Consider the following 27,673-nt stretch of genomic DNA (forward strand, 5'->3'; position numbering starts at 1 on the left):
ATCATGAAACCTCTGTTACCAAGAATATTGGCACATTTTTGTACACATTGATACTTGAATAAAGATATTCATCTTTTAAAATGATTAAAAATAACAATAGTTTTTATATCTTGAAAGAAATCCATGGAATACTTCAAAATTCCATACAAAAACTTCAAATTCAGAATTGACATAAAATTAAACATTTAGGGCTAATTGCCAAATGCATGTCAAGGACAGTCACTTAATTACATAAACTTCCGCATGTTTGATTAGGTATAAATAAAATAAAAAATGTGGAAAAGTAAATGTTGCCGACTGTATTTACTTTTCCACACGTACCTTTGCCCCCATAATACCCCAACAAACACACACACACACACACACACATAAGCACTTTGTACTTTGTTTTGATAAGTTCTCTATAAATAAAGTTTTATTATTATTATTATATCATATATAAAAACAACTTCATACAGAATTTACCTGCCTCAGCTGTTTATTAGCTTTGCCCAAAATATATTTTTGTTCCAAATCAAAGTTTTGCAACTCAGGGTAAGTTTAAACTGTTGCAACATCATCTGGTTATTGAACTGAGGGAACAAACACTAAAGCAGGACGTGTTCGTGTGGTAAGATATTTAAAATACCATTTTTATGTCTTTATATTTCAATGAAGATGAATCTCATAAAACACCTAAGATGGTATTATGGTTATGTTTAAAGCCAGAAAAGAATGTTTTTGTGGGCTAGTGTTGCTGCTGAATCCTTGAAGTTACTGCCACATGACTAGGCAAATGTGATTCTTAAGTATGAGTTTCAGTTTGTTTTAACCTGCAGAGGATAAAAGAGGATAAAATTCAGTGCAACAGATATGTCACTGTCAGAAAATGAAAGAAAACATTAGGATCTTCACCACATTTTCAGTTTCTTTAAGCCACTTGTTTTTATATTTGGGTAAAGACATTATGTACCTCATGTTTGTCATGTTTCCAATCTGTAAGTGCCTCGAAGATATTTTTATTTCTACTAGTTCTGAAACAAGGTAGGAAGCCGTGAGAAAGAAGCACCTGTTTAACCTCCATGCTGAGTCTCTCATTGGTCTAGGAGAGAGAAAAAATAAGTGTAAATACAAACGGTGAGGCAGCAGGTGAGTGTGGATTTCTCGCTCATCTAGGGAAAGCATGAAGTTGTTCATTCTGGTGGCTCTGTTCGGGCTCAGCCTTGCCCAGCACAACCCCCACACCAAGCACGGCAGGACCGCCATCGTCCACCTGTTTGAGTGGCGATGGGCAGACATTGCTGCAGAGTGTGAGCGCTTCTTGGGTCCCAATGGCTTTGGTGGAGTTCAGGTATGTATGGCTGAACACAGGTGGGAAGCTTCTAGAAGGAGGATAATCCCTTCTTCTTCTATTTTAAAATAAGGTCAATCAATAAATAATGAAGCTGCATGTTGAAGATGCACAAGGCAGATTTTGCTCTCTGGTGGCCACAAAGGACAGTAAAAAGAAGGGGTTTAAAAAAATATGTCAACATGTATACATAATTTATTGTGTCATAAACTCTAAACCATAGAGTAATTGCCCACCAGATTTCCTTTACATAGAAAAGTTGTTTCTCGCTTTGAATTTCCCTGTTAAGTTTTGTTTCATCTTCATCTTCATCTTCTGTTTGAAGACAATTGTATTAAAAGTGATAATTACTGTAATGTCTTCCCTCTGTGTTGTTGCTCAGATCTCCCCTCCAAACGAGCACATTGTGCTGAACAGTCCCTGGAGGCCCTGGTGGCAAAGATACCAGCCAATTGGCTACAACCTGTGCTCCAGATCTGGCAGTGAGGGCGAGCTGAGAGACATGATCTCCAGATGCAACAACGTTGGGGTAAACTACATCACACAACTATGATTTAAGGAAAGGCGTTAGGAACAATGTTCGTGCGTTTGACAGCACCTCGTAAATCTACAGTCTTGTATAAGTCAACAAATTCTTACCAGATACTTTACATAACACTTGACGCTTTATGCATCATCATTAAACAGTTTTATAACAACAGGCACCTGGCATTTTAGAACAAATGACATTTATGAACAAAGAGCAACATTTTAATGAATTAATGCCTCTGTCTCAAGTAACTATCATTCACACTTTAATTTTAGACATTTAGGTGCTGCTTTTTTGTTTCAAATGATATGCTTTAGTTCCTGGACCACCAACATTACAGCAAACCAATAGTGAGCAGTGCAGCCTAGACATATTCCTATGACCTGAGAATATACTTAATGTGCTAGGAAAGGGAGTGAAAGAGAGATAGAAGGGAGGTGTTGATTATTTGTGTTACCACTACAATCCTGCATCTACCCCACAGGTCAACATCTATGTGGACGCTGTCATCAACCACATGTGCGGCGCTGGCGGTGGAGAGGGAACCCACTCTTCATGTGGAAGCTGGTTCAATGCCGGCAGTAGAGACTTCCCTAGTGTCCCCTTTACCCACTCGGACTTCAATGACCACAAATGCAGGACTGGCAGTGGCGATATTGAGAACTATGGTGATGCCCATCAGGTAATGAATGTCACTCCATTTTACATTTCACAGTACTTTTTCACTCCATTCAAGGATACAGTGTACCGTTTAGTCAGAAGCTTCCACATTGACCCATTGTTTTATTTGGAGGAGATTTAAAACAAGAATAAACAATAATTAACTTGTGATGTCAATGCTCATTTCCTGCTCCAGGTGCGTGACTGTCGTCTGGTTGGTCTGTTGGACCTCGCTCTGGAGAAAGATTATGTCAGGGCAAAGGTGACCGACTTCTTGAACAAGCTGATTGACATGGGTGTGGCTGGATTTAGAGTGGATGCCTGCAAGCACATGTGGCCTGGTGACCTGGCTGTTATCTATGGTCGTCTGCACAACCTCACCACCAACTGGTTTCCTGGTGGCTCCAGACCCTTCATCTTCCAGGAGGTACATTTTTCAAAATGTCTTTTATAAGTGTACTTGATTTCCACACCTTTATGCTAAAATATGTCAAAAAGACAGAAGAAAAAATATCAACCAGCACACAACCACTAACTTCCAATAAATACCAATACTATAGCGTTGAGAACACATGCATGTTTAGTGGCTTCAGCTCACCTTGAACTTGAATTTGAACTTGATTTGCAGGAAAACATGCAGCCAGCAAACACAAACTGCTGCCAGTAAAACTAATTTGCATTCAAGTACATGATTGGGCATGCCCCAGATGTATTCTACATGCAAGCATGTGATTGGATGAGTACTAACCACCCACGTGACCAATATTTAAGACTGATAGAGCAAAACAGCAGTCAGCAGAACTGTGGGAAAATGAGCACAGAAATAAAGATGACAGACACATGTGCACTGGGAGCAGATGTTAATATTCAAGAAGACATTACTACAGTAGCACCTGGTACTATAATATACTGTAAAAGGATGAAACCAAAGGTGCTAAACTAAAAAAAAACAAAGGTAGTAGCTAAAAAAAACTTTCTGTGATCTCAAAAATAAGTGTGCTCTGTCTTTACTAACAACATGAATGAGTAACAGCAAAAACATGTTCTTGTTACTGCTGAATCAAAAAAGCTTACTTGTTAAAATACTTTTTGTCAATCCACAAATCACTGATATGGTGCAGTTAATCTAAACCATATCTACTTTGCATAGTACAGATGATGTGAATTATGTGTTGAATTCCTTCTAGGTCATTGATCTGGGAGGTGAGCCCATCACATCTAGAGAGTACGTTCATCTGGGAAGGGTCACTGAGTTCAAATATGGCGCCAAACTGGGAACTGTCTTCAAAAAATGGAACGGCGAGAAGCTGTTTTACACCAAGTATGTGTGTTTCTGTTGGTGTGCCTAAATCACATATGAAATTGATATATTAGAATATTTATTTAACCATGAGACAGCTACAATCCCATTTGCTGCATAAATTACTGGATTGGACAAACAGGTTCTTACTTACTAATGATGTTTCTAGAGACAAAATGTTTCACAAAATTATTCATAAATTATGACTGACTAGAACTGGTGCATTTTAGAGTTTCTGAATTAAATACTTTATTATTATTATTATTATTATTATTATTATTATTATTATTATTATTATTAATAATAATAATAATAATAATAATAATAATAAATAATAATAATAATAATAATAAGATGTTGTCAAATCTTTGGTGTTTTAGAAGTGTATGCCTCATTAATGAAAATGTATTCTTGTGTGCAGGACCTGGGGAGAGGGATGGGGTTTCATGCCCAACGGCAGTGCTGTCGTCTTCGTTGACAACCACGACAACCAGAGAGGCCACGGTGCTGGTGGTGCATCCATCGTTACCTTCTGGGATTCCAGGCTCTACAAGATGGCTGTCGGCTACATGCTGGCCCACCCTTACGGAGTAACCAGGGTGATGTCCAGCTTCCGCTGGAACCGTCACATTGTCAATGGAAAGGTAGATTCCCTTTTAAGTATTGATAATGATGAAATGCAATGTTTAGTGTGTATTCTGAGCAATTTTTTTGTTAAAGACATTTATCCATCATTATCTTGTAGGATCAGAATGACTGGATGGGCCCACCCAGCCATGGTAATGGATCCACCAAGTCTGTTCCCATCAACCCAGACCAGACTTGTGGAGATGGATGGGTGTGTGAGCACAGATGGCGTCAGATTAAGTGAGTCCTCAGAAAGGAAGAGACATGGAACTGTTGACCTTTCACACAGAACATTATTCACTTCTGCTTGGTCATATGGATGTGAAAACTATGTACATTATACATTATGATTTTATTTTGTCATATCTCCCCTTTAGGAACATGGTAATTTTCCGTAACGTGGTCAACGGACAGCCTCACTCCAACTGGTGGGACAATCAGAGCAACCAGGTTGCCTTTGGACGTGGTAATCGCGGTTTCATCGTCTTCAACAATGATGACTGGTAAGGACTATTTGCTGAGTACTCTAACTGGTACTGACAAAATACTAATTTCACCCATCTAAATCAAGTAATAGCCAGATTAAACAAATGTATAGGACTGGATGCAGATGCATGACAGCATCTTACAGACTGTAAGATATAAAATAAAACGTAACTTGCATGAACAATCAGCCATCAGCAACAACATATAATAATATTCACTGTGTGTCTTAACTTTCAGGGACCTGGATGTGACCCTGAACACTGGCATGCCCGGTGGAACCTACTGTGATGTAATTTCTGGCCAGAAGGAAGGAAACAGGTGCACTGGGAAGCAGATCAATGTTGGCACTGATGGCTGGGCTGACTTCAAGATCAGCAACAGAGATGAGGACCCCTTCGTTGCTATTCATGCCGAATCCAAACTGTAATCACATCCTGTATAAATCCTTTAAATAAATCTTATTTTTAAGCTTGAATGATTAACTTGATTTTTTTACTGAACAATAAAAAAAACCATGCTGAGTCCAATTATATTTGCAATTAATTTAGTTTACTTTAAACTTGTAGATCGATAGAAACAAAAGCCATACATTTTTTGCCTAATTTTTGATTTGCACTGTTGCATCTGTAACCACACCCAACAGTGACACTTCAATGCACTGACGTTTCTCTTTGAAATGACTGCAGTATCACATGTATGGAAAACACTATAGGGGCTACAAAGTTTTGGTAATTTACTTTTGTATTGACGGTATGTACTTAACAACACTGTATCTAAAGATCACAACAGTCACTCCCTTCTGAGTGGGAAATACAAAAATTCAGCTTCTGCCTTTGATGCATTCACATGGAAAAAGGATAAAAATAAACATCAAAAACCCTGATAAACTTAAAGGTAAAGGCCTATTGAGCAATCAACGGTTCTCCCCCGTTCACAGCAACTGTCATGTGTGAGAGGGGTTGTATCGTATGCAAGATGACGTCTATGCTTGCAAACTTCAAGGGCAACATACATGAATCACCCATATGCAGTAAATCTGTCCATCTGTTAGTAAAATCTGGTGTGATCAGGCATGAAGAGCTACAGAATATGATACTGTTCGAGCATCATCTGTTCAAAAAGTACTGTTTCTCAAACTTCACTTCATCCTTTAAAGCCCTTGCAGTGACAACTGTTCTGCTGCCATCTTGGTAGTTTATTCAATATGTAAAAGGCTGTCAGAAACGTTGAACACTGAAGGCCAGGGTAATAGAAGTTGCAGCAGACTAAACTCTAATAATGACCAGAGCAATAATTTACTTCTCAAACAATGTCGATAAACTTAAGGTGCAATTAGACTTACAGTAAATTAAAATAAAAAATCATGTTTTGTTGGAAAGACAGGGCTTATTGACAAGCCCTGTCCCCTTAGGTAGGTACTGTTGCTACACCTGTTAGCTTTCTGTTCTCACACGGCACATTTGCAGTTTACAGCCACATATTCAGTTTACAGTGACAACTGTGGCAGATTAACCATTCGAAATTCACAGTATTTGACAATGACAGACAATGTCTTCAATTTCACACAGAAGCAAACAAAAGCAGCTTCTTATTTCTAGCCGTGGGTTTGTTGGCTGAAATGATGACTGTTGCCAACTAATCTGCTGTAGCTAGCTAATATAAGCTAATGCTAACTCTAAAACTCTTTGAGTTGGTTGAAAATGCTGTCTCAAACTAACTCTTTACTGATTCCAGCTCATTTGTTTTAAAACAACAACCCAGTAAAGGTATCCTATATGCTCTTGATGGTTCCATATGACATAATGCTAATCGACTGAAGCTAAAGCTGCATGTCCCAGGCAAAAGGTCAGCATCCTTACCAGCTTAGTTACTGTTGCTACGTCTGTCAAGCTTTCCATTCTGGCACAGATGCAGTTTACAGTGATAAAGGTGACAGATTTACCACTTGAAATTCACAGTAAGTCTTTGATTTTAGATGGAAGTAAAAAAAAAAAAAGTAGCTCCTCATTTCTAGCCGACAACCATGGATTTTGTCGGCTGAAAAAACAACTGTCTGCAGACAGTGACAGCGACATCAGCTGTGACCAGTGTAAGCTAATGCTAATGCTAAAACTCCTTGAGTTGAAAACACTGTTTTGAGATGACTTTCCCCACAAATGTAATGTAGCTTGCAGATGACATGTCCCTTGCCTTTGTCAACAATACTACTATAGGTAGCTAGTTAGCCAGACATGCTAATGTTTGCAGCTTACTAGAGCAGATAAACACTGATTAACCCATTCGTTACACTTTTGCGCTTGTGTTTTTGGTTTCGTTAAGGCTAAAGACTCTTTATAGATACAGTAGTATAGAGTATCATTCTTATTAGAGCCACATGCACACCACTTCAACATGTTATGACTGGACAACCGCTGTTCAGGGAATTGATGTATGAACGACAATAAAATGGCTTCATTATTTTAATTACTTTTTTTAAAAATTGCTTTTCAAAAGATGTTTCAGATAGCTACACGGCCAGTGAGTGTCCTGAACAAGACCTGTAATGCCTGCGAATGTCCTTCCTGCATTGTGTATTCTTCTCCTCCACTGGGACGACTCCTTGCCATCACACTGTAGCCACTTCAGTTTCACCTGAGTGCAACGCTGGCATCCGTCATTAGGGTAGCGTTGGGGCACAGAGGGCCAATGAGCCAACTCACCATCCTTACTTCCTCCCTCTCTCTTCCCGTGTTCCTGTCCCGTCACCCTCACTTTCTCCCGGTCTCAACGTTCCCAGCCCACCTACTGAGTCCCTGTCAGCAGCTCTGGACCGGTGACACTCGAGTGCCAGCCACCTGAGGTGAGACAGCAAAGGTGATGCCTGCCAGAACGTTCAGCTCATCTTGGTTGTTATGGCAACGTGATCCATGAGCAGAGAAAACCTGGGAAAGAATAAGACATAGCAATGAATTAAAAAGGGAGTCTTATTTATGCAGTACGATGGTGTAAACACTGATAGGTCATATGGTTTGTTATGTGTCCTTACAAAACACAGAAGTGTTAAAACACTTTAGGGTCTCAATCAAGTCATGCAGATTATAATTCTCCTCTCGTCCTCTAAAGTTGAGGATTGCTGTTTAATTTAAAGCATTACTGTACATGGCAGGTGATGAATCTTTGTTCACAAAATGTGCGAGCCAGAAAGTCAGAGTGACAGAGAGTGCAGGAGAAGGATGGATGGAGACCTTAACTTTCGACTAGCCTCAACATATTGCAACTGCTAAATTATTGACCCTCTCTCCATCTTTTGGTCCGGCAGCTGTGAGGGCCTGTACCTTTCGATTAGCTGCAGAGATGTCAGCGTAGCAGACCGGGGTCTTTGGTTCTGTCATCCTCACTGATGCTTTGTGACATGGCTGTCAACGGTGTCCCCATCCTGTTTCATATTTCATATGGTGCACCAGACCTGCCTGTCACATCACCCAATGAGAAAGACAGTCATCAACTTACAGACGAAGCAACTGAGTTTTTGGATCTATTCAGCTGTCTCACACTGCTCTGAGAAAGTAAAAAAGACAGTGTAGCTGAGGTTCATGCTGTGCTGTGATAAAGACAAGGAACAGGGGGTTTTCAACATTGTCATATAATAAATTACAGTATGACGAATTCTAAATAGTTACCTTGCTGTTTGAACATAGTTTGAACAAAGAAAAATGTTGCCTTAATATGGCTTTATCACACTATAATGGCTGTCTGGGTGATGTTTTTTTTTTTTTTTTTGCTGATGGCTATTGCAGCAATCATGAATCATGAATCATGATCAACGCATCATGATTCCTTTGAGCAATGTGGTACCTGGGTAATATTCAGCTTCATATCACATGGGGGCAGTATTGAAGCAAGAACTATGAAACATAAGCTTTTCCAAAGCAGGATTAAAAAGGTCCATGAGACATTTTGCTCACTGTGAAATTTATTTCATAACTGTTTGAAATTCAATGCAAAATGATTCACAATGCGAAAAGAATTCATGGTTGAAGTTTAATTCTATGAATTAAGCATGAATTACATATATTGTCAATGGCAGTTTAAAAGAGGTGAATGATGCATGACCATATTGCTCATACAAACTTAATACATGCAAAACTGCATAATGTTGGACTGTTAGTGTTTGCTCCCAGCTGATACAGACCTACCTTCAGTGTCCATTAATGTGAGCAGTCCATTGTTTATTTGTATGATATTAACATCAAACATTTCAACTAATCATTCTGATGAAGAACTCAGGCCAGAGATGTATTGATCCCAAGCTCTTGATAGAATCATTGGTGAGTCCTATCAAGCTTCCAGCTTTCTCACCCAATAGCTGTGACACAATATCTCTGTGTAGAGGCACTTTCACCATGGCAACATGCTATGGCAACTTGTACATCTACAAACAGGCTAATATGGACAAACCTGGAGAAGAAGAAGCATCTAGTTTTTCAGGAAAAAAGGAACCGTTAGTTGATAAATATATGAAAGAAACGTTATTTTATGTACTATCCACAATGAAAATACATACAAATACAATGTTCTTTAAACATTAGCAGAGTTCAAAACCATGAAGACAGTGGTGTGACAGTTTTTTTTTTAATTCTCTTTGTTATATCCTTACACTATTTGGTTTTACAACAACCTTATTTCCCCAGTGGATTTATTTTGGCTTCTAAGCATGGTACCTCATGTCATGAAGTAGTGAGCTGTTGAAATATTGTTATTCATTGTTCTGTGAAAAGATGAAAAAAGCACTGGACACGACTAGGATTCAGTTATCCTAATTGTTAGGAGAGCTATCATGCTTTGAGTGCAAAGGAGGAAACTTTTAATTTATTGGTTTTTTTTATACAGTTTTGAAATTCAAACCTGTTGATGCACCTTGACTGGATATTATTCTTATTCATATTGATATATAGCATGTGAGTATTGTCTTAGCTTGTTTATGTTGTTTTTATTGTATTTATAGCAATGTTTAATGTGTAATCATGTTTTCATGCTGTCCTTTTGGCCAGATCTCTCTTAAAAAAGAGATTTTAATCTCTGACAATTTTACCTGGTTATATAAAGGAAACTGAAATGAAATGAATGAGGATGTAATTACTAGTTTGGATTTTAAATTTTTAAGAGGTCTCACATTGGTCAATAATCATCTGTACTTGATGCTGTAAAATGTTTGCAATAAGAACATTCTCAAAGAAACTGAAGTATCACACAAGTTACGCTGAACTGAACCACTGCTGTTTTACTTGTACAGGCCATACACACCTTCTCTGAAAAAATAATGGTTATAACAACCTATCTACAAACAGTATAGTATGTAATTTAGCCAAATTAATAGAACCAGTCTAGTCAAAATGTAATTTCTCCCCAAAACACACTTTACAGTTTACTCCTATAAAGAGAATAGAAAATAGCATTAAATTATGTTGATACATTAGTACACTGGTCTGTGTCACAGTTACCCTTTACCAACACCTTTGCTGTCCTTGCAGTGAGCTTATTCATACCCCCCACCAACAGATTATACAGCAGCACACAGAGCAATGTGAAGGTTGGCCTTTTGTGTCCTCATACATTTCTCTGCTTTAGTCTTTAATGATATCATTGCCTGGCTAAGTCATCTTTCATAGCTGACACCCCACAGGGTGCCCAATATTTAGTCTATGGTGTGTGTCTGTGTATGTGTGTGTGTGTGTGTGTGTGGTCTGTACCTCAGGCATCCTAAATGTAGAATGTGACAAGCCCTATTTAGCCTTATATCTTATACCCAGACTCTAATATGAGGCTAAAATACCACTATGTGAAACAGGCACCCAGCACAACTTTGAAATAATTGAGACAAACTCATTCAGTCGCGGCTCATTTAATATAATGAGCAAAGTGAGCTGTTCAATTTGCATACTGATAAGATGCCTTCATCAGGATACATAGTCCCCTCTCATAGATTTCACTGTGGATATTACATTTAATCAGAGCACGGATTTACTTTACAAACACTCTAAGAGAAGTTCAAACTAAGGCTTTCAATTAGGCCATTGCCAGGTGTTAATCACCTCAAAAGCAAATTGGGCAGGGGGTCAACAGCTTCCTGAGTCATGTTGCCAATAGAAGTGCCTTAGATATGGGGCTTAACCCAGATCAAAAAGATTGGAAACACAAAGCACATTTGGTCTTTGGAAATTTGTTCCGAAAAGAAATCTTGTTCATTTCAGCTACATTTATATTTCATGTGTTGGCTTTGGAATCTTATATGATGACCCCTTTCAGCTGTCACCCTTTTGCTTTCTTTATTGATCCCTGTTATTGCTGTGGAAGTCCCCTGCTGCTTTTGTTTGCTCCCTTACATTCTCTCCCCATTCCAGTAGATTCCAATTGCACAGGTGCTCTGCCTGGCTGTTTGTATTGCACATGGTGGTATAGCTAAGACCAAAAACAGTGAGGGCAGCAGCGCTGGCTGGTCTAAATCATATGTTTGTGCAGTGGCTCCAAGCACTGCTGGAAGAATTGGACCTGTGACGCAGCCCTGGTTCCAGAGCCCACAGGCTTGTGGAGCAAGACTTTCTGAAAGGGAGCAGATGGTAACATGAATAGTGCAGCAGGTCCCGTCCACCCTTGCGTGCAGCACATTACCTCAACAAACGCTTCTCATAATTGATGTGCTGGAATGGCCCCATCATCACTGGATTTTGCAGAGTGGCAGAATAATCAAGGTCATTACTGCTACTCTCACATACTTACTATACTGTAATTCAGGGTCTGGGACTTCTTCAAGAGGAGTGGACTTTTTGAAACTTCTTGGAGGACTACTATACACACACTGGATTTGGCTGTCTCTGTGTATGTAGCACTGGTGTGGAAGATGAAGATTATATATTGCTTACCTGACAAATTGTTGGTATAGTCTCATATCTCATTAGGGCTACATTTTTAAATCACATTTTCAGTCCATATTATTTTCATCTCTGTAAGCAATTCAAAAACACTTTTCCCACCTAATTCCCTATCTGTCTACCAGGTGTTGCAGGAGGGGAAATCCCACAGAAACAGTTTAATTATACATGGCAGCCCTGGGCAACACATAACGTTAAACTTGTATGGGTTGATTTAGACAGAGCATGTCAAAATCTGTTTTGTGACCCAGCCAGCCCAGTGCTCTGCCACTGTATTCCCAGTTTAATTTATAAAGACATGAAGTCTAGCAGTTTTCCGTTAAAACCATTTGGAAATGATGAACCTGTTTCTTAATTCAATTCCTTATATTTCTACATCAATATTTAAGTGTCAGTGTACAACAACTGTCTGTGCATCTGCCACTGCTCTATACACGGCATATGTTCACTGACAAATAACAAAATTTATATTTGTCCAATACTTTGATGAAATACCTGCAAAATGATATTCCCATCAGCGTGAGCTGTACATTTGGTACTAATTAGTAAATGTTAAACTAGCATGATAAACATGTTAAACATTATGTCTGCTGAACATAAGCATGTTGTATACAGTTGCTAGCATGGACGTTGACTCTTAGTCTTGTTAATTATTAGTTACACAGAGCCACCTATGTCCACTTGTATGTTTGTTTGAATAGTTTGACATTTTGGGAAAAACTCTTATTTGCTTTTGTGCTGAAAGTTAGATGAGAATATCTAGCCTGTACTGTAATGTCTGTACAGTGAATATGAAGCTGGAGCCGGCAGATGGTTAGCTTAGCTTAGCCCCCATGAAACGGTGAATTGTCGTTTAAACTATTAAACGACATATAAAGTGTTAATTAGTGAGCTTTAGAAGTGCTGGTATAGGCAGATTTTGTTACTGTTGGACAGAGCCAGGCTAGTTGTTTCCCTCTGCTTCCAGCCTTTATGCTAAGCTAAGCTAAATGTTTCCTATATACATATCTAGCTTCATATGTAACGTACAGATATGACAGTGGTATCTTCTCATCTAACTCTAGGTTAAAAAGTGAATAAGCATATTTCCAAAAATGTAGAACTATTCCTTTAATAAACTCAGGCTCACACTCTACTTTGCCTTTTGTGTATAATTCGCTCCACCACATGTCCCCCAGAACTTGTTTGTTTTCTCTTCCTTTCTATGCACAGGGTGCAGCATGCAATGTCCATTGGTTACCATATTTGTTATGACTGCTGTTTACTCCAAGAATGGCCTTTGTATGCTTGCCATAAAAATTGAATTAGCAAGCTTCCGTGCCAGCGTAGTTCAATGTAAGGTGTTGATAACTTGTCACTCACAATGCAACAATGACCAAACCATGGGCTGAAGACGTGTAAACCCAAGGGAAGATGTCACATTTCCCAGGGATATCCATGAGCTTTTCTGGATTTTAATCTGCATAGAGGAAAACAACAACAGGCAACTGGCCTCTCCAAGGTGAAACACAAGTGTTATTTTATTTATGTCCTATCCTTCCCCTCCACCCCCCTCCTTCTTTGTCTCCTCTCCCTGGGGAGCCAGGCTGCTGTGCCCCAGAAAGCAGACATGCCCAGGCTGAGGGGAGCGGGAGCAATGGGGGGAGATAGGCAGCTTCGTGGTCACCCAGACAGAGCCGGCACTGAACACATGCAGCAGTTCTCCTCCGTTGCACCAACACACACTTTCCCCAAGCACTCGCTTGACCTTCAGAGACAACAAGAGGGTTTGGTGGGCAAGTAGCGACTGAGAAAAGAGTCAACTTTTTATTTGAGAGATTAAGGGCCGTTTTGAAGTTCATATGCAGTATACGTTGATGATTGTGGTGATTGAAATTGACAGGAGCTTAAATTCAGGTTCTTCTGCTTTGTGCTTTAAAAGTGAAGATAAATAAAGTCATTTTTAGATTAATATTATTTAATAGATGATGGGATAAGTGACAGGTCTTCTCCTCCCCTCTTTCTGAGAGCTGCGCCGCTTTCTACCAAAGATTGATTGGCTGAGAGCAAGATTGACATGTCAACGACAGCTGCCCAGCAAACTAGCCCTGTTAGGTCAATGCACCCTGACAGCTAGCTGACACCCTAATTTCCTCATGAGTCGCCTGCTGTGGGCTCTCTTTTAAGGAAAGCTTAAGACAGCTTCTCCACGACCCTCCCCGTTCCTCCTGCTTAATTTCTTTCCATCACTTGTCATCTGATTATGCGGTTGTTCACGTTGTTGTGTCAGCAGATGGAGAGGGGGTTAATGACTGGGGGCTGAGAGTGCTTTGGTACACTCAAGCTTCGCAGGACATGTAACTTCAGAGCATGTAATGGATTAAAAGAAGAGGGATGGAGTGAGTGGTACATGTATGTGCATGTGTGATTTTAAATGGCCATATGCAATCTCTTCAACCTGTTTACATGCATGTTTTCTGTATCTTCTTTCCTTCAGAATATGCTCAGAGATGGATGTCTCAAACAATGCACAAATTGGCAAAATTGCAAATATATGAAAATAAATGTAGGAATCTAAACATATTTGTACTTATAGATGAAATGCATTCAAAACCTATTTTCAAATATATAATATGAATAAGTGTATCTAAATATATTTTGAGTCAATGCGACCTATTAGAAATACTTTTTTGATAATGTTGAAACATCTTGTTATATTTTTTTGTTTTTTGTTATATTATTTTTTGTATAATGGGTTTAGGGCCTATACTTTATCAAATATTCAGCCTCATACTTTAACTAATGGTGGATGTGAATACATAATATAGTATATAATACAATATGCCTGATAATAAGTCTTCTGCCTAGCTACTGTATGCAGCGAGCTAAACACACTCCCAATAAAAGTTGAAGAGATCAGTTGGCCTTTGAAGGTTTTACTGAACGGAACTGTGAACCTGTGAAAACATTATTGGACAACAATTTTAATGATAGTGGTTTCAAATCACAAAAAGATTAAATACTATAACAAGAGTTAGACCAAAGGTATTGAGAAAATGAATGAGTACAGAAACAAGGAAGCTAAATTGTCCCTCATGCCAGGATGAAACAAAATATCAGCAATGAGTCTACAAGAGTAAAAGTAAAAAGAGTAAAATACATACAGTAACAGTTAGCCCAGCAGTAAATTAACAGTTGGTTAGAATGTTGTATTAGTGACACATTAGCCTCAGGCAGCTAGTATAATGGCTACCTTGGTTAGCAGTAAACTAATTGCAGAAAAACAAAATTCTACTAAATAACAAATCAAAAGTCACAAAACACCTGTGATAAAAAGAATACTTACAGATAATGCTCCAACAAGGGCCTTTTTGGAGTAGATAAAATATGCTTATCAATATTTGCTAGGTCACAGATCTTTTCTCAGAAATAGAAAACTGCACACATTATATCATTATTGATTTCATATTGGCACATACAATATATTTTCAAGGGTATATATTTCCAAAGTGACTTACAATTTGTAAGTCAATCCGTCTGATGACAGAATGTAAATAGAATGTAGAATGTAATTTTCACCATAAAAACTCCAACTGCTAAATATTGTAACAGATTCAGTAAACTTATTAACCCTGGGATAACCTGATAATAGTTACTGTGTGTGGCTCTAGTGTCAGGTAACAGACCCCATCTCACATCTATAATAAGCCATATCATCCCCTTATCAGACATGATTTAATGAGTCAGCATAACAGTCTTTTTCCACCCCCAGATCTGATTATATATAACAAGCCACGCTGAACACACAAACACTTCTGGGCCTTCCTTGTCTTCCCGGGAATGAATACACTTCATGCTGTATAATGAGAGTCAGTATGGGGTCCATATGGTTACAGCAGGGTTGGGTAGGAGCGGAGATAGGGAGACAGGAAGGGGGTAATGCACGTTTTAATGAGATGTGAGTCTCTGTGGCACACCTGCACTCCAGCGATCTGTGAGGATTGCTCACTAGAGCCTAGAGAGGTATAAGACCTAAGTAAAGTGCAAGTCTAAGATCCTTAGAGTGTCTAAAATACAGCACTGACTTCATCAACAACTATATTAAATGCATTAGCCTGGCTGCTTTGGACAAGTCTCATGATTTGTAGCACTGCTGGAATTTCCTTCTGTTAATAATGAGCAAAACAGAAAGCTAATCAGGTATTACTTCTAATTCTTTTTAGCATGTGTTTGATGGTCATTTGGCTCTCTGTAGGTTGCCGTACAGATTGGATATGGCCCACAGTGGATTGTGACTCACAGCATCTGTGACTCAGCCTATGTTATCTCTCTCTGTAGCAGCTAGATGGGCATTTGCCTGCCACATGGCTGACTCTGAGCGATTCATTTCTGCCATGTGTTCGCAGCTTGGCATAGCTGCCTTTGTAGCGTCTGTGTCACATGACAATGTGAGGGTGAGCCAGTGGTAATGATAGCCAGATTTCAGGTACTGTAGGGACCTACAGGGGATGCTGCATAATAGTTCAGATGGAAATTTAATCTTTTCTATAAATGTTAATGAAGTCATCTTTGTCCGATCAAAGGGAATAATTCATCCAATCAGTAGAGACAAGCACACACACAGCACAGCATTGTATCTCTAATTGTTTTGACCTTGATGTCTTGAAGGAAAAGGATCAACGTTCCTCTGTGGCATGGCCAATAGTATTCAATACAGTAACTCTAGTAGCATTTATTGCCATTCAACACAGCTCTATGATTTCACATGGCAACCCGACTAGGCTAAATTATCGTGGTTTGACTGGGAAATAGCTGCTCAAGGTCAAACTAAGACAAACAGCATGTTATTCTGAGCCAGAGGGGGGGCGAGTCGACTGATCTTGCACAAAAAGACCACACCAAAACCACCGGGGGCCTATTAGGAGCTACACATTGTAGCGCCTTGTCATGCATTCACTCTATTTATGCCTCTCAGTTGTCTTTTAAATAATGCATCTCTGTTTAAGCAGAGTCCTGCTTTTTTAAACGCAGCACCTGGCAAGCTTTGGTATTCCGCAGTTTGCTCCCTCCTGGGGCACAGATTTTTATAAGGCTTTGTGAGGGGGCTTTGGTACAGAGATGTGAGGGGAGAATATGACTGAACTGAGAGCTGCTGCATGACAATGATGTTAGTTGGAGGAATGGTTGGTTTGTATTGTGCCGTAGCTGGAAAGCGTAATGCATAATGAAATAGAAGAGAAGAGGCTTGAGAAATAAATGCATAGCAATCTAACAATCATGATTCATTGAGGATTTCTGTCATTCTAAGTATAGCAAATCAACTTATTTTAAAGTGGCAATTTCAAAGATTTTCATTTAAATTAATCAGCAAGGTAATCAACGTCCTGATCATGGTTGCTCACAGAGTTATGGAAAAAGGCCAATTATTGACTTCTTTATTAAAACGACAATAATTTGTTTTGCTGTCCCCAGAATTCTGTGACCTGTAGTATTAAACCTCATTTGCTATTACCACCAGTAACGATGGGTCACCAAATCAAACAGGACTGAAATCTTTTTGTTGTATTGTACCTTCTGACAACAGGAAGCATGGCATTAATATCTTAGTATATTTGAGAATACTTCAACCAGCAGGAGGGCAAGGGCTTGTATATAAGTATGTGTATGTGTGTGTTTCTTCAATATTTGGTTCTAAGTGTATGTGCATGATTGCAATTCTTTGCACGTTCATTTCCATTTCTTGTTTGTGTGCATTCTGAGTCGGTATTTTTAAATTTGAAGTTTGCTATGTGTTGCAGATCTGAGTTCAAATATTTGTGGCTAATGAGGCCTCTCAAAGGCCTATTAGAGAAAGTGCTCTGTCCACTCTGATCCTCAATGGACCTTTGATTCTGACCCAGTTTGTAGGAAAAGCATAATGAGCTGAATGCTACTAGGTTTATTCTCTCATTAGCTCTGACCCGTGCTTGACAGTATTCTGTTGTCCTCTGCAATATAATTTTAGTCCTCTCTATTTGTTCTCAGTTAACTTGTTGCTGTATAGTGAAAAGTGTCTTTATCCTCAGTAATGTGCAGTATTGGGCAGTAACCAGAACTCAGTACCTCTTTAAACAGGAGTACAACAAGCAACTGGAAAACTTAACTTGGTCAGGATTTAGGCCGTAGCAAAGGTACTGCAAGGTTGCACTGTGAGGCTTGATTGGGTGATGAACATCAGGTGTGCCGGTGATCAGCAGCAGGAGGGAAAACCAGAGCGCCCCGCCCCGGCCAGTTCACACACACATACACACACCGAGAGACAAACAGAGGACTGACAAGGAACACAGGGAGGGGAGAGCTACAATAGAGCACACAAGGATATGAGGAGAGATGTGGCTAACTACGACAGTTTTCTAGAGTTTCACCACACTTCTCCATACAAATATAATATCAATATATGGATTCAAAAGCATCATAACAATGTATTAGGATGTTTACAGGTGATAAGTGATCAAATACAATTTCCTGGAAGGTGCTTGTTTGATGTCATAATGTGCACCACTAATCAGTAACTCCTATTTAACACTGAAGCAAACAGTGGGGAGTTAATAATTAAAATTCCAAAAGATCTGAAAACCTACATTTCATGATACTCTGATTCCAAGAATCAAAAGGAAACTTCCACATTTTTCCCTCCCAGGGATTCCCACAGCATTGCTATGATTGACTATCAAACACATGTCTTCTCAATCACAGAAGGCTGCACAGTGTGAGGGCGTCTAACTCTGCAGTGGAACCAAAGTCCTGAGACGAACTGGAGGCAATTAAACAGGTTTTACAGTCATTTCATTTCGTACTGCTGGAACCTGAAGAACTTTTTTCACTCAGACTTCAGACTAATGACAGACTGTAGACTCATGGGCACTCAGGTCAACGGAATAAAGTTCAACATCAAATATGGACAAGGTACCCTGCAGGGCTTGTGGCTGGTGGAAACAATCTGGTTTGTTGAAATACAAGGCTGGTTGTCTAAACTCAAATATTGACTGTCAAAACTTATTTTATGTTGTTATGAATATGTTTTGCTCAAGGCACTTTGACATGGTATGTATGACAGGATGGACAGTTGGGCACACATCAGCTGGGATTTGGCTGGGACCAAACTTTTGCAAAATAGGATAACCTGTACCTCTAACCACGCAGTCCCTTCTTTACTTTGTGAAGTTTTCCTTAAACTCAACACCAGCAGATGTCACCAGAAGCAAAAGTCTTTACAGAGAAGGAACTACATTGAACTCCTACAACTGAAAAATTACTTAAGGAGAAGGAATTTGTTTAAAAAAAGATAAATTCTGCCTTAAAACAAGATTACAAACATTAAAGGCCACATAATCACAGGATTTCTAGGCTTTTGGAGAAAGTTATAGAGAAAGAAAAGGCAGAAACTTGCACTACTATAAGAGTTTGTACAAACACACAAGCATATATATGAAAACAGGAGAATGTGTGCACATGCATCTTCACTATGAGGAGATTACATGTTTTAGCTGGAAAAGCCATTTTGAAACCTACTCAGTGCAGAAGGAAACATCAATAATAGATGTATTTAAATTTTAATCAAGTACTTATTTAACATGGTAATTGCTGGTGACAAAAGCAAAGGACCAAATGATTCAATACTTGATGACGACAATTCTGCATCCTTTATTAGTAGTATAATTTAACGCCGTTCCCTACAGATTCACTCCTGGTATTCTGGGGAGGTAGTATTGATGATTTTCAAACCACCTCTGTCAGACAAATGTTTAGCATATTCAACATCCCTAGATCAATATGTTGTCCGGGAATAGCGTCTCTCTCGCTACACAATTAATTCACTGATGTCGACCTCTGGCTTGAGTTTTAGTGAAGCCAACATCATCCGCCTGCTGATGGGACAGCGAGGGACATAAAGCAAATGACCTGTTTTAATGCTCCTCATCACAGCCCACAATAAAAGATCAAATGGGGCAGGAACAACCAGGATCTCTTACAATGACCTTAAAGTGATGCGCTAAACGTTATGTAGGTTGTGACAAAGGTCAGCTTGCTATTGATCTTTCCACAGCAAGTCTTAGCAACACTTCCTGTCATGCTTTGATGGGTGGCAATGGCCATACAATAGCAATGGTATATTTATGCTGTCTATCAAGGGTGGACTGCATGAAAAAACACATGGATTCTAGCATTATAGCATTTGTTCAAAAAATGCCAAAAAATGTCAAATACCATTTAAAATGTGGTTGACAACTTATACAAGTAACACATTTGAAGAATAAGTCTGTATATTCGATCATCTCAATAACAAAATTGACAAAATAACAGGAGATGTTTTTTATGTAAATTTAATTTTTTAAATCATTATCTCCTCTCAACATGTAATTTTAATGAGGTGCAGTGAAGGTAACACCGAAGAAAGTATGATATGTATCACAATGTAACTATACTATACAGCATACAATTTAACCATTAAGAACCCTGTCTTTCTTTAATTTACAGCCACACCCTACTCACTGCAATATGTTTCAGTATATTTACAAAGAATTTTAAATAACACAATAAAACAAATCTGATTTACTTTATAATACTGACACAACATCTGAGCTCTTTGCCCATCCCTAAACATCACATTCCTGCAACTTTGAAGTCTGACTCACCCACCATTAAATACCATCATAATAATGTTTGCCAGACATATTCACTAATTTGTTTGTGCTCTATTTGTAATTACAATATTTCCAGCGGCACTTTGACGCACAACACCTGAATACTAAGTACTGACATTATACCACTGCCTGTTGATGTAAGCATAAGTCAGCACTTGTTTTTTGCTCTAATGTTATCAACGGAATGATTCATTCATTAGCATTCTCATTCTCTTACTTCCGTTTCATGAGTGAGTGTTTATCATTTCATAATTTAGCCCCACCTTTAGGTTTGGATCTGTTGCTTTTCCTTGACAAGAAAATTATCATATATACCCAACACAATTAGTCTGCCACTGTCAAAGTGTTGGAAAAATGTATGGATAATCTCTGAACACATCTCTTTCTATAGAACCAGCCATTGTTAGACATGTAAAACAGCCAGCAACTTTTAAAAAAATCTTTTCGTGTCATCTTGCATGGCTCATCACCTGCCCACAGGTTTTTCAGTACATTACCAGTTGGCACAATACTAGTAGCAAGTGTATGCATTGAAGCTGAAATCATGTTGATAGTACAAAATTTTATTTACAATATTTTGTGAGATTTTACTCAATATGTGTCTGCTTATCATGATAGCAAAATTAATTGTAGTGTTGTTGTAGCTTCATTAAAGGCCCTGAAGACCTATTTTCTCACCCAGCTTGTTAATGTGAGCGATGGTGTCCTACAGGGCATGAACACACACAGTTCTGCCAAAGTTGGAAGAGTTTTTGTTAATTAATTTGATAGTTTTCAGTATGTCTGTTGTTGTCTGTGCTCTACATACTAGTTTGAAGTGGGTGGGGCTCAGTTGGAAAACGTGATGTCACATACTTCCATGCACCAATCAAAATGTGGCAACATTTGAATCACAATCAAGTGACAGTTAAAGGTTGTTTACAATTACAAAAAAAGGTTTCAGGTTTTATTATTATTAATTTTTTCCTTTAACATTGGAGAATGAATGAAAAAGACCCTCCAGTAGTGAACTCACATCGCTCACCACCTCTAGTCATCAATGATCTGGGGATTAGCCTCTGCTGGTTATCTGAATCCAGTGATGACAAAGATAGAGAGAACTAGGCAGATTAGATGAGTGGTATATTTTTGTACTCTCTGATCGGGTGAAGGAAATGATGGATGGACTAATACCTGCCTGCGTCTTCCTCCTCTCCTGGCTCCGGCTTTATTGAGGTCTTTAGATTCACTTATCTGCAGGCCCCCAGGTTATCTCTCTCTACTCCTTCAATGACAAGTGCCACCTCAGAGAAGCCCTGCAGACACTCTTTTCCCTAAATAAAGAAATTTACACTCCTGCTTTTTCCGTCTTTTCTGCAGATCAAACATGAAGCAGATGTTTTGCTCAGTTTCACAGATTAATTTTGTTGTATTAAGGAGAGCAATAATTGATTGCAAATTGCAATGTAACCTGGTTGTTAACACAGAGTTGATTACACCTTCTACACAGGAATGTTTTGCAAGTAGGAAACTCGCTGCATTTTGTGAGACCCTGTTGAAAACTCAACTCTGTTGTTCTGACCATGTGACTGATAATCATTGTTTTCATTTTTAGTTTTCTTATCTAACGCTGCACATTGGACTGCAACCAAATAATCAGCAATACCTTTGCATGGGTTTGAACATCTGTGTTTGGTGATTGTCAACATTGTGCCAGTTGTCCTTGTTTTGTGCTGCCAGCGCAAACACACAAAGGGTGGAAACTGAGGTGGCAATTCAGTTCCGTTTGATTTGAGTTTATCCTTTTGACCAGGCTGTATTTAAACAAATGGTGTAATCTCACAGACTGGCATCTGTAAGGGGTGACCCAACACAATTACAGGTGCTTACATTCCAGCTGTACTTCAGCTAGAATTAGTGTTATGTTTTGAGGAGCCTTTGTTGGTTCTGATTTTTGTTTTGTTTGAGTTGAGAGACACTTTTTGCAAGCCAAATATGTATATGCATATGAATTTTACAGGTACATAATAGCATAGTTTGAGTCCTTTGCATGTCTATCTTTGCATGAAAATATATGATTCGATTGAATTTGGGGGTTTTAGAGTCTCTATTTGCATCTAAAAACAACCTTAGCAACAACACCCACAATTTCCCTGATTATCTTATTCAGTCAGATGGGAGGCACACTTATCTACCTCCCCTCCCACTGCCCCGAGGGAAAGTAGCTCCACTTTTCCCCATATGAGGGTAGATGGTGTCATTATCCAGGATCAAGTCCAGATCCCTGCCACCACAACAACCAGGCATGACTCGATTGAGTATTGACAGCATGAACTGCTGTCTCTCCTTGCTGATGAGAAACCCACTGGTAGGTGCCACCTGGTGATAGATCCATTCAGTAACTAAATATGTCCCAGCATGCAACACACATACAAACCTTATTACAAGACAAACACTATTTTTTTCATCTATTTAAAAAAAAAAACTGTTATTTCTAATAATTAGTGTGGGCAGACAAAGAAAGAATTTACTGCTGTGTGGTTATACAGAGTAAATGCACAGAGGGGGCTTATATAATGACAAACATGGGCAGATATTATAAAACCACAGGTAAGACTTCATATCAAGAAGTGTTACAACTAACCCTTGCACTTCAGCACATTTTTACCTTAGCAGTAACATTTATATAATAATCCATGTCAAGAAGTTGCAGGAAAGTTTGCCAGACAGTTGGCAAGTGTGACACTTTGCAAGGAGAAGACAGGAATACCATGATGTCACCTGGCCCGCTTACTTTAGATGTCCCGGCTTCTCTGCCTCAGATGGGGACTTGTTTCCAGGGACGCCCCAGGGCTACGGTGCCTCAAAGAGCTCCAAGAAATACCCTTGACCATCTCGAGAGCATTTCCTCTTCAAAGTGCAGGTGCATTCAAACAAAGAACAATTACTTAGCTGACTGTGCAGCGTCCACAATAATGTCAAATATCTATTATAGAAATCTTATGGCTGTGCATTGACAAATGTGACTTTAAATCTCAAGAGGTAAAGGCTTAAAAAACAATCACAGATACAGAATGAAAGTTTAAAAAAGAAGTAAACTTTATTGTATTTCTGTAGTAACACGTCTGAATGTTGAAGTCTGAGAGACATACATTTGTAATGTGACTTAAAGCTGCTATTATCAATATTTTTCTATTAACAATTAATTTTTTCTATTAACAAATGACTGCATGTAATGTGAAAGGGGTCATTCTGATGAACCCACAAAGAATTACCAATTTACTGCTTTTATCAACTTCTTTTCCAGCAACAGCGGGCAGCTGTTTTAGTGAAAAAGCTCTCAAAACAAACTGATGAAATTATAAAAATATTTAAAAATCTACCTATGTTGTACATTGTGGTGATATAAAATGCCTACATTTTCCAGACAAAATGGGTAAAGTCACATGGATTCAAATTTTAAGGTGCAGCATGAAAACATTTTCCATACTGCTTTTGTTTATTTGTGTGGTATGATCTTCATTACATTACCTCTTACATAAGAAGGAAAATCAGATTGTGATGAAGCATTTTACTGACTACACAAGTTCCACAACAAATGCAGATGTTAGAAAGATATCAGCGTATAAATATATATAAGATGAATGTAATGCAGCCCTCTTTGAGGAAGTTGATAGTTTTGAGAGATAGTGGAAAATATTTGTCTAAAAGTAAGGGGAAACTGCTGGATCAGCACTGTCATGCATTTTGAAGATTAAACTCTCAAAGAGGAGCCTTTTTTAAAGTATCTGCCAATTTACATCAGTGTATTCTCTGAATCCAATCTAGAGCTAGCAGTCATGGTGACAGTCACTGAGCAAGGGAGAAACAATCGGCTTAAACTCTAGGAAGACTACAGCCTTATTCCACTGGAATAGATGTAATTTATTTAACAGAGCAGGTGTTAGACAAAACAATTATTTCTTAAAGATATTTTTGACAATAAATACACACTAGGCACTGATATCAAAGTAATTACTGTGCCACACAGCTCCTTTAAACCCTCTTTGAAAAGCCAAATTCCCAGTCTGCAAATTTCAACCTTAAATTCATCATGAGTTGAAGGACAATGGCAGATGAAACATTATCCATCTGTTCTGCGTCCACTTGCACTTCTCCCTCTGCCTCTCTCCTTCCCTCCCCTGGTGAGGCTGTGGCGACCTGCGCATCACAAGTAGAAGGCTGATGATTACATTGTTGGACTGAGAGCGATGCTCATGGTGCTGTAATCCCAGCAGTAATCAATATCTCGGACCGTTTCCCCGTCCCATCCCTTCTACTGCATGTAAAATATCCCCGAGCAACACTTAGCCCACACTTTAATTATTCTCTCAAAGTCATCAGTGGCTGGAAACAACACTGGTCTTGAGCATACTACAAATGAATCACAGTTTTTGTTTAGGGTCGGTTTACGACACCTGGGACTGTGACGATAAATGATAGCCACTGTGGAAAATTTGAAAATCGTTGTGCATTAGGAAGAAAACAACCTTTGAAGATGCTTCACTTATGATAAACATATTATTGTCATTTTTATGTTTTTTTTTCTTACAGTTCTTGACCATGTTAACCTTTTCAGGCCAAAGTCTATAACCACATATCTGTCTTACTCAGGAGATGATGATTCTCCAAGAGACCTTTTTAAAGCACAAAACTTAGAAAGTGATGATGGAAGAGCTGGAAGCTAAAATTAGACGACTGCCTACTACATATTTTATCTCTGCTCATCATGTAAAGGCAAGCTAGAGAGAGGTCAGCAGTCCAGCACTGAAGCAACTTCCCTACCTCCATGTACCACTGTAGTCACCAGCAAATGTTATGCCCAGGCCGAGTTTGCACTTTTTCTGTTCACTTTGCACCTGACTGCTTATATTGGATTAGTTTTTGTTTGGGTTTCTGTTGTTGCTGTTGTTTATTTCAGTTAGAGCAATAAATTATGAGGATTGGCTTATTAAGGTAATTTCACCTTTAGCGTAACTTACAACCCTTGAATGTAATATTGTTTGTATTAATTCCATCTATTTTGTCTTATGCATTGTTACTTTTTTATTTTGTTTTCCTAGTATGCACTCTGTAATTTAATTCCATGAAAATATTCAGACAGAACCAATCTGAGATCTTAAATTTATCTAGATGGCTGCAAACAGGTAAAAGCTATTACTTAGGTTTTTGGTGTTGGTGCCCCAACTAAACAAAATTTCTTTTCTTCCAGCATCTATTTATGTTGATGCAGCTATTGATCATGCTCACAAGGAAATTATGTCTCTAGGCTTCAATGCTAGTAGGTGGGCCAAGACATTAATCAAAAAATCAATTGTGCTGTCGATTGGCCTGGCTGTGTTTGGAAAAGGATTGCAATCTGAAGACTCAGTTGGATTGGAGTGAGAAGCTACTTTATTCCGCAATTACACAGCAATATTACAGTTTGGAAGGAATTTGAAGTGTTATCAGTTAAAGTGCTAAAGTGCTTTGTTGGTTAATATCTTTCTGCTTATATCACAGCACTGGAACATAGAATTATTGGTCATTAAATCAGAATCAGAAATACGTTATTGATCCCTGAAGGGAAACTCTTTAAATAATTGGTCAATTATTGGTTAGACAGCATTTATTGGCTTTCTGTAGTGTATGGTTATTTTTTATAAGTGTAAGGCAGGCGATAATTTATATTTTTCTTATTGTCAGCAAATCCCATGAAAAGGCCACAACTAAGAATGAAATGATTCTACTAACAAGTATTGCCTGTGTAGCCAAAGCCTGATATTGTAACTTATTCTGCTGTGCATGGACTTTCAGTGTTGTCCAAAAACTATTAAAAACACATTAGTGAGCCACATTGTTGCGCTGGATAACATTACCATGAACAGTTTATTTTGAGTCAGTCCCATATAAACCATCCTGCTGCTGAAAATACTCACTATAGCACCAAATGCATATTAATCCGTGGCTGAAAATTGCCCCCAACAAATGTACTATTTACTATGTATGTTGTTTTTATTTTATCTGTTTCCATATGTAATAACCCCTTATCTTGGTGTAGTCCCTCATTCGTCCAGGAGTGTTCTATCGACTGAAACCTTTTCTACGATAAACCCCTTATCTTATATGTTTTTGTCACACATGATTTTTGCCTATTTTTGCTTTCTTGCTTTTATTTTAAAGCACACTGAATCTACGCCTGTTGTATGAAATGTGCTATATAAATAAACTTCACTTGACTATTTACTGGTGTTTGAGAAATGTTTGTTAAAAACTACACTGTTTCAGGAAATTGCTTAGCCATTTAAAAAAAAAAACTATGTTTTAAGTGGCTATAAAAGATATACTCTATGTTCATAACAACAATGTATCAAATGACAATGTGAAAACAATGTGACAATGTGATATGGGTCTCTCGTGGTGATGAACCTAATCAAATCTGCAGCTTTACAGTGCTTTAGAGCAAGTTTAAGTTCAATGTTTAGCTGTCTGGCACACAACTTTATTGTTTTGGTTCACTCTCACTCAGGTGGCTGTTTTCAGCAAAAAAGCTCTAAAAAACCACTGTATACTTCTTGCTCAGCACCAAACGACACAGACACAGTTAGCAACTATCTGGTGAACATAGTGGAGTATAGCAGCTAAAGACCCAGATATGGGAGATTGAATATTGGACTTTCATTCGTCAGGTGGCCAGAACTAGATATTATCTGACAAGGCGCTTCGGTGGCCAAATAAATATGTAAATATATAAATATGTGCAAGTGCATATTCCTGGTAGACTACTTTGTAATGTGACAGCCATATTTCAATTGTTTACATTGTGATTGTTGCAACAAAAGATCAAATATTTGCTGCCGTGATAAAATGGCTGTCAATCACCAATCAAATTTTGAGAGTCTAGAAAAGTCTCATATTATAATATTATGTCATGTTATAAACCGCTGTGCAGTATTTTGCCGTCTGATAAGCCTTCAAACTGTTACTCCAACTGGACCTGACTCCTGTCTGTAGTTAACTGGATTGTATTTCATTGTCTCAGCAGTAACTGAAGCAACACGCCCCCCAGCAATGCAGCCTCTTACATGCTTTTTTTAATGCAGGGCTGTTTTCGGTCTGAACGACCGATGCAAAATAACACCAGCCTCATTACAGCAATGTGTGACAACCATC

General features: G+C 38.6%; 1 protein-coding gene across 1 annotated transcript; it reads left to right on the top strand.

Annotated features, from left to right (window-relative positions):
• Positions 1-425: 425 nt before the first annotated feature.
• Positions 426-5,407, top strand: LOC122887178 (alpha-amylase-like). Its single transcript, XM_044220137.1, has 10 exons — positions 426-610; positions 1,156-1,330; positions 1,713-1,859; positions 2,344-2,541; positions 2,716-2,946; positions 3,707-3,840; positions 4,241-4,463; positions 4,565-4,686; positions 4,824-4,949; positions 5,170-5,407. Exons 2-10 carry the CDS (start codon positions 1,163-1,165, stop codon positions 5,357-5,359), a joined length of 1,539 nt encoding a protein of 512 aa, XP_044076072.1. The 5' UTR covers positions 426-610; positions 1,156-1,162; the 3' UTR covers positions 5,360-5,407.
• Positions 5,408-27,673: the final 22,266 nt, after the last annotated feature.

Source organism: Siniperca chuatsi, linkage group LG13 (assembly GCF_020085105.1).
Source record: "Siniperca chuatsi isolate FFG_IHB_CAS linkage group LG13, ASM2008510v1, whole genome shotgun sequence".
NCBI lineage: Eukaryota > Metazoa > Chordata > Actinopteri > Centrarchiformes > Sinipercidae > Siniperca > Siniperca chuatsi.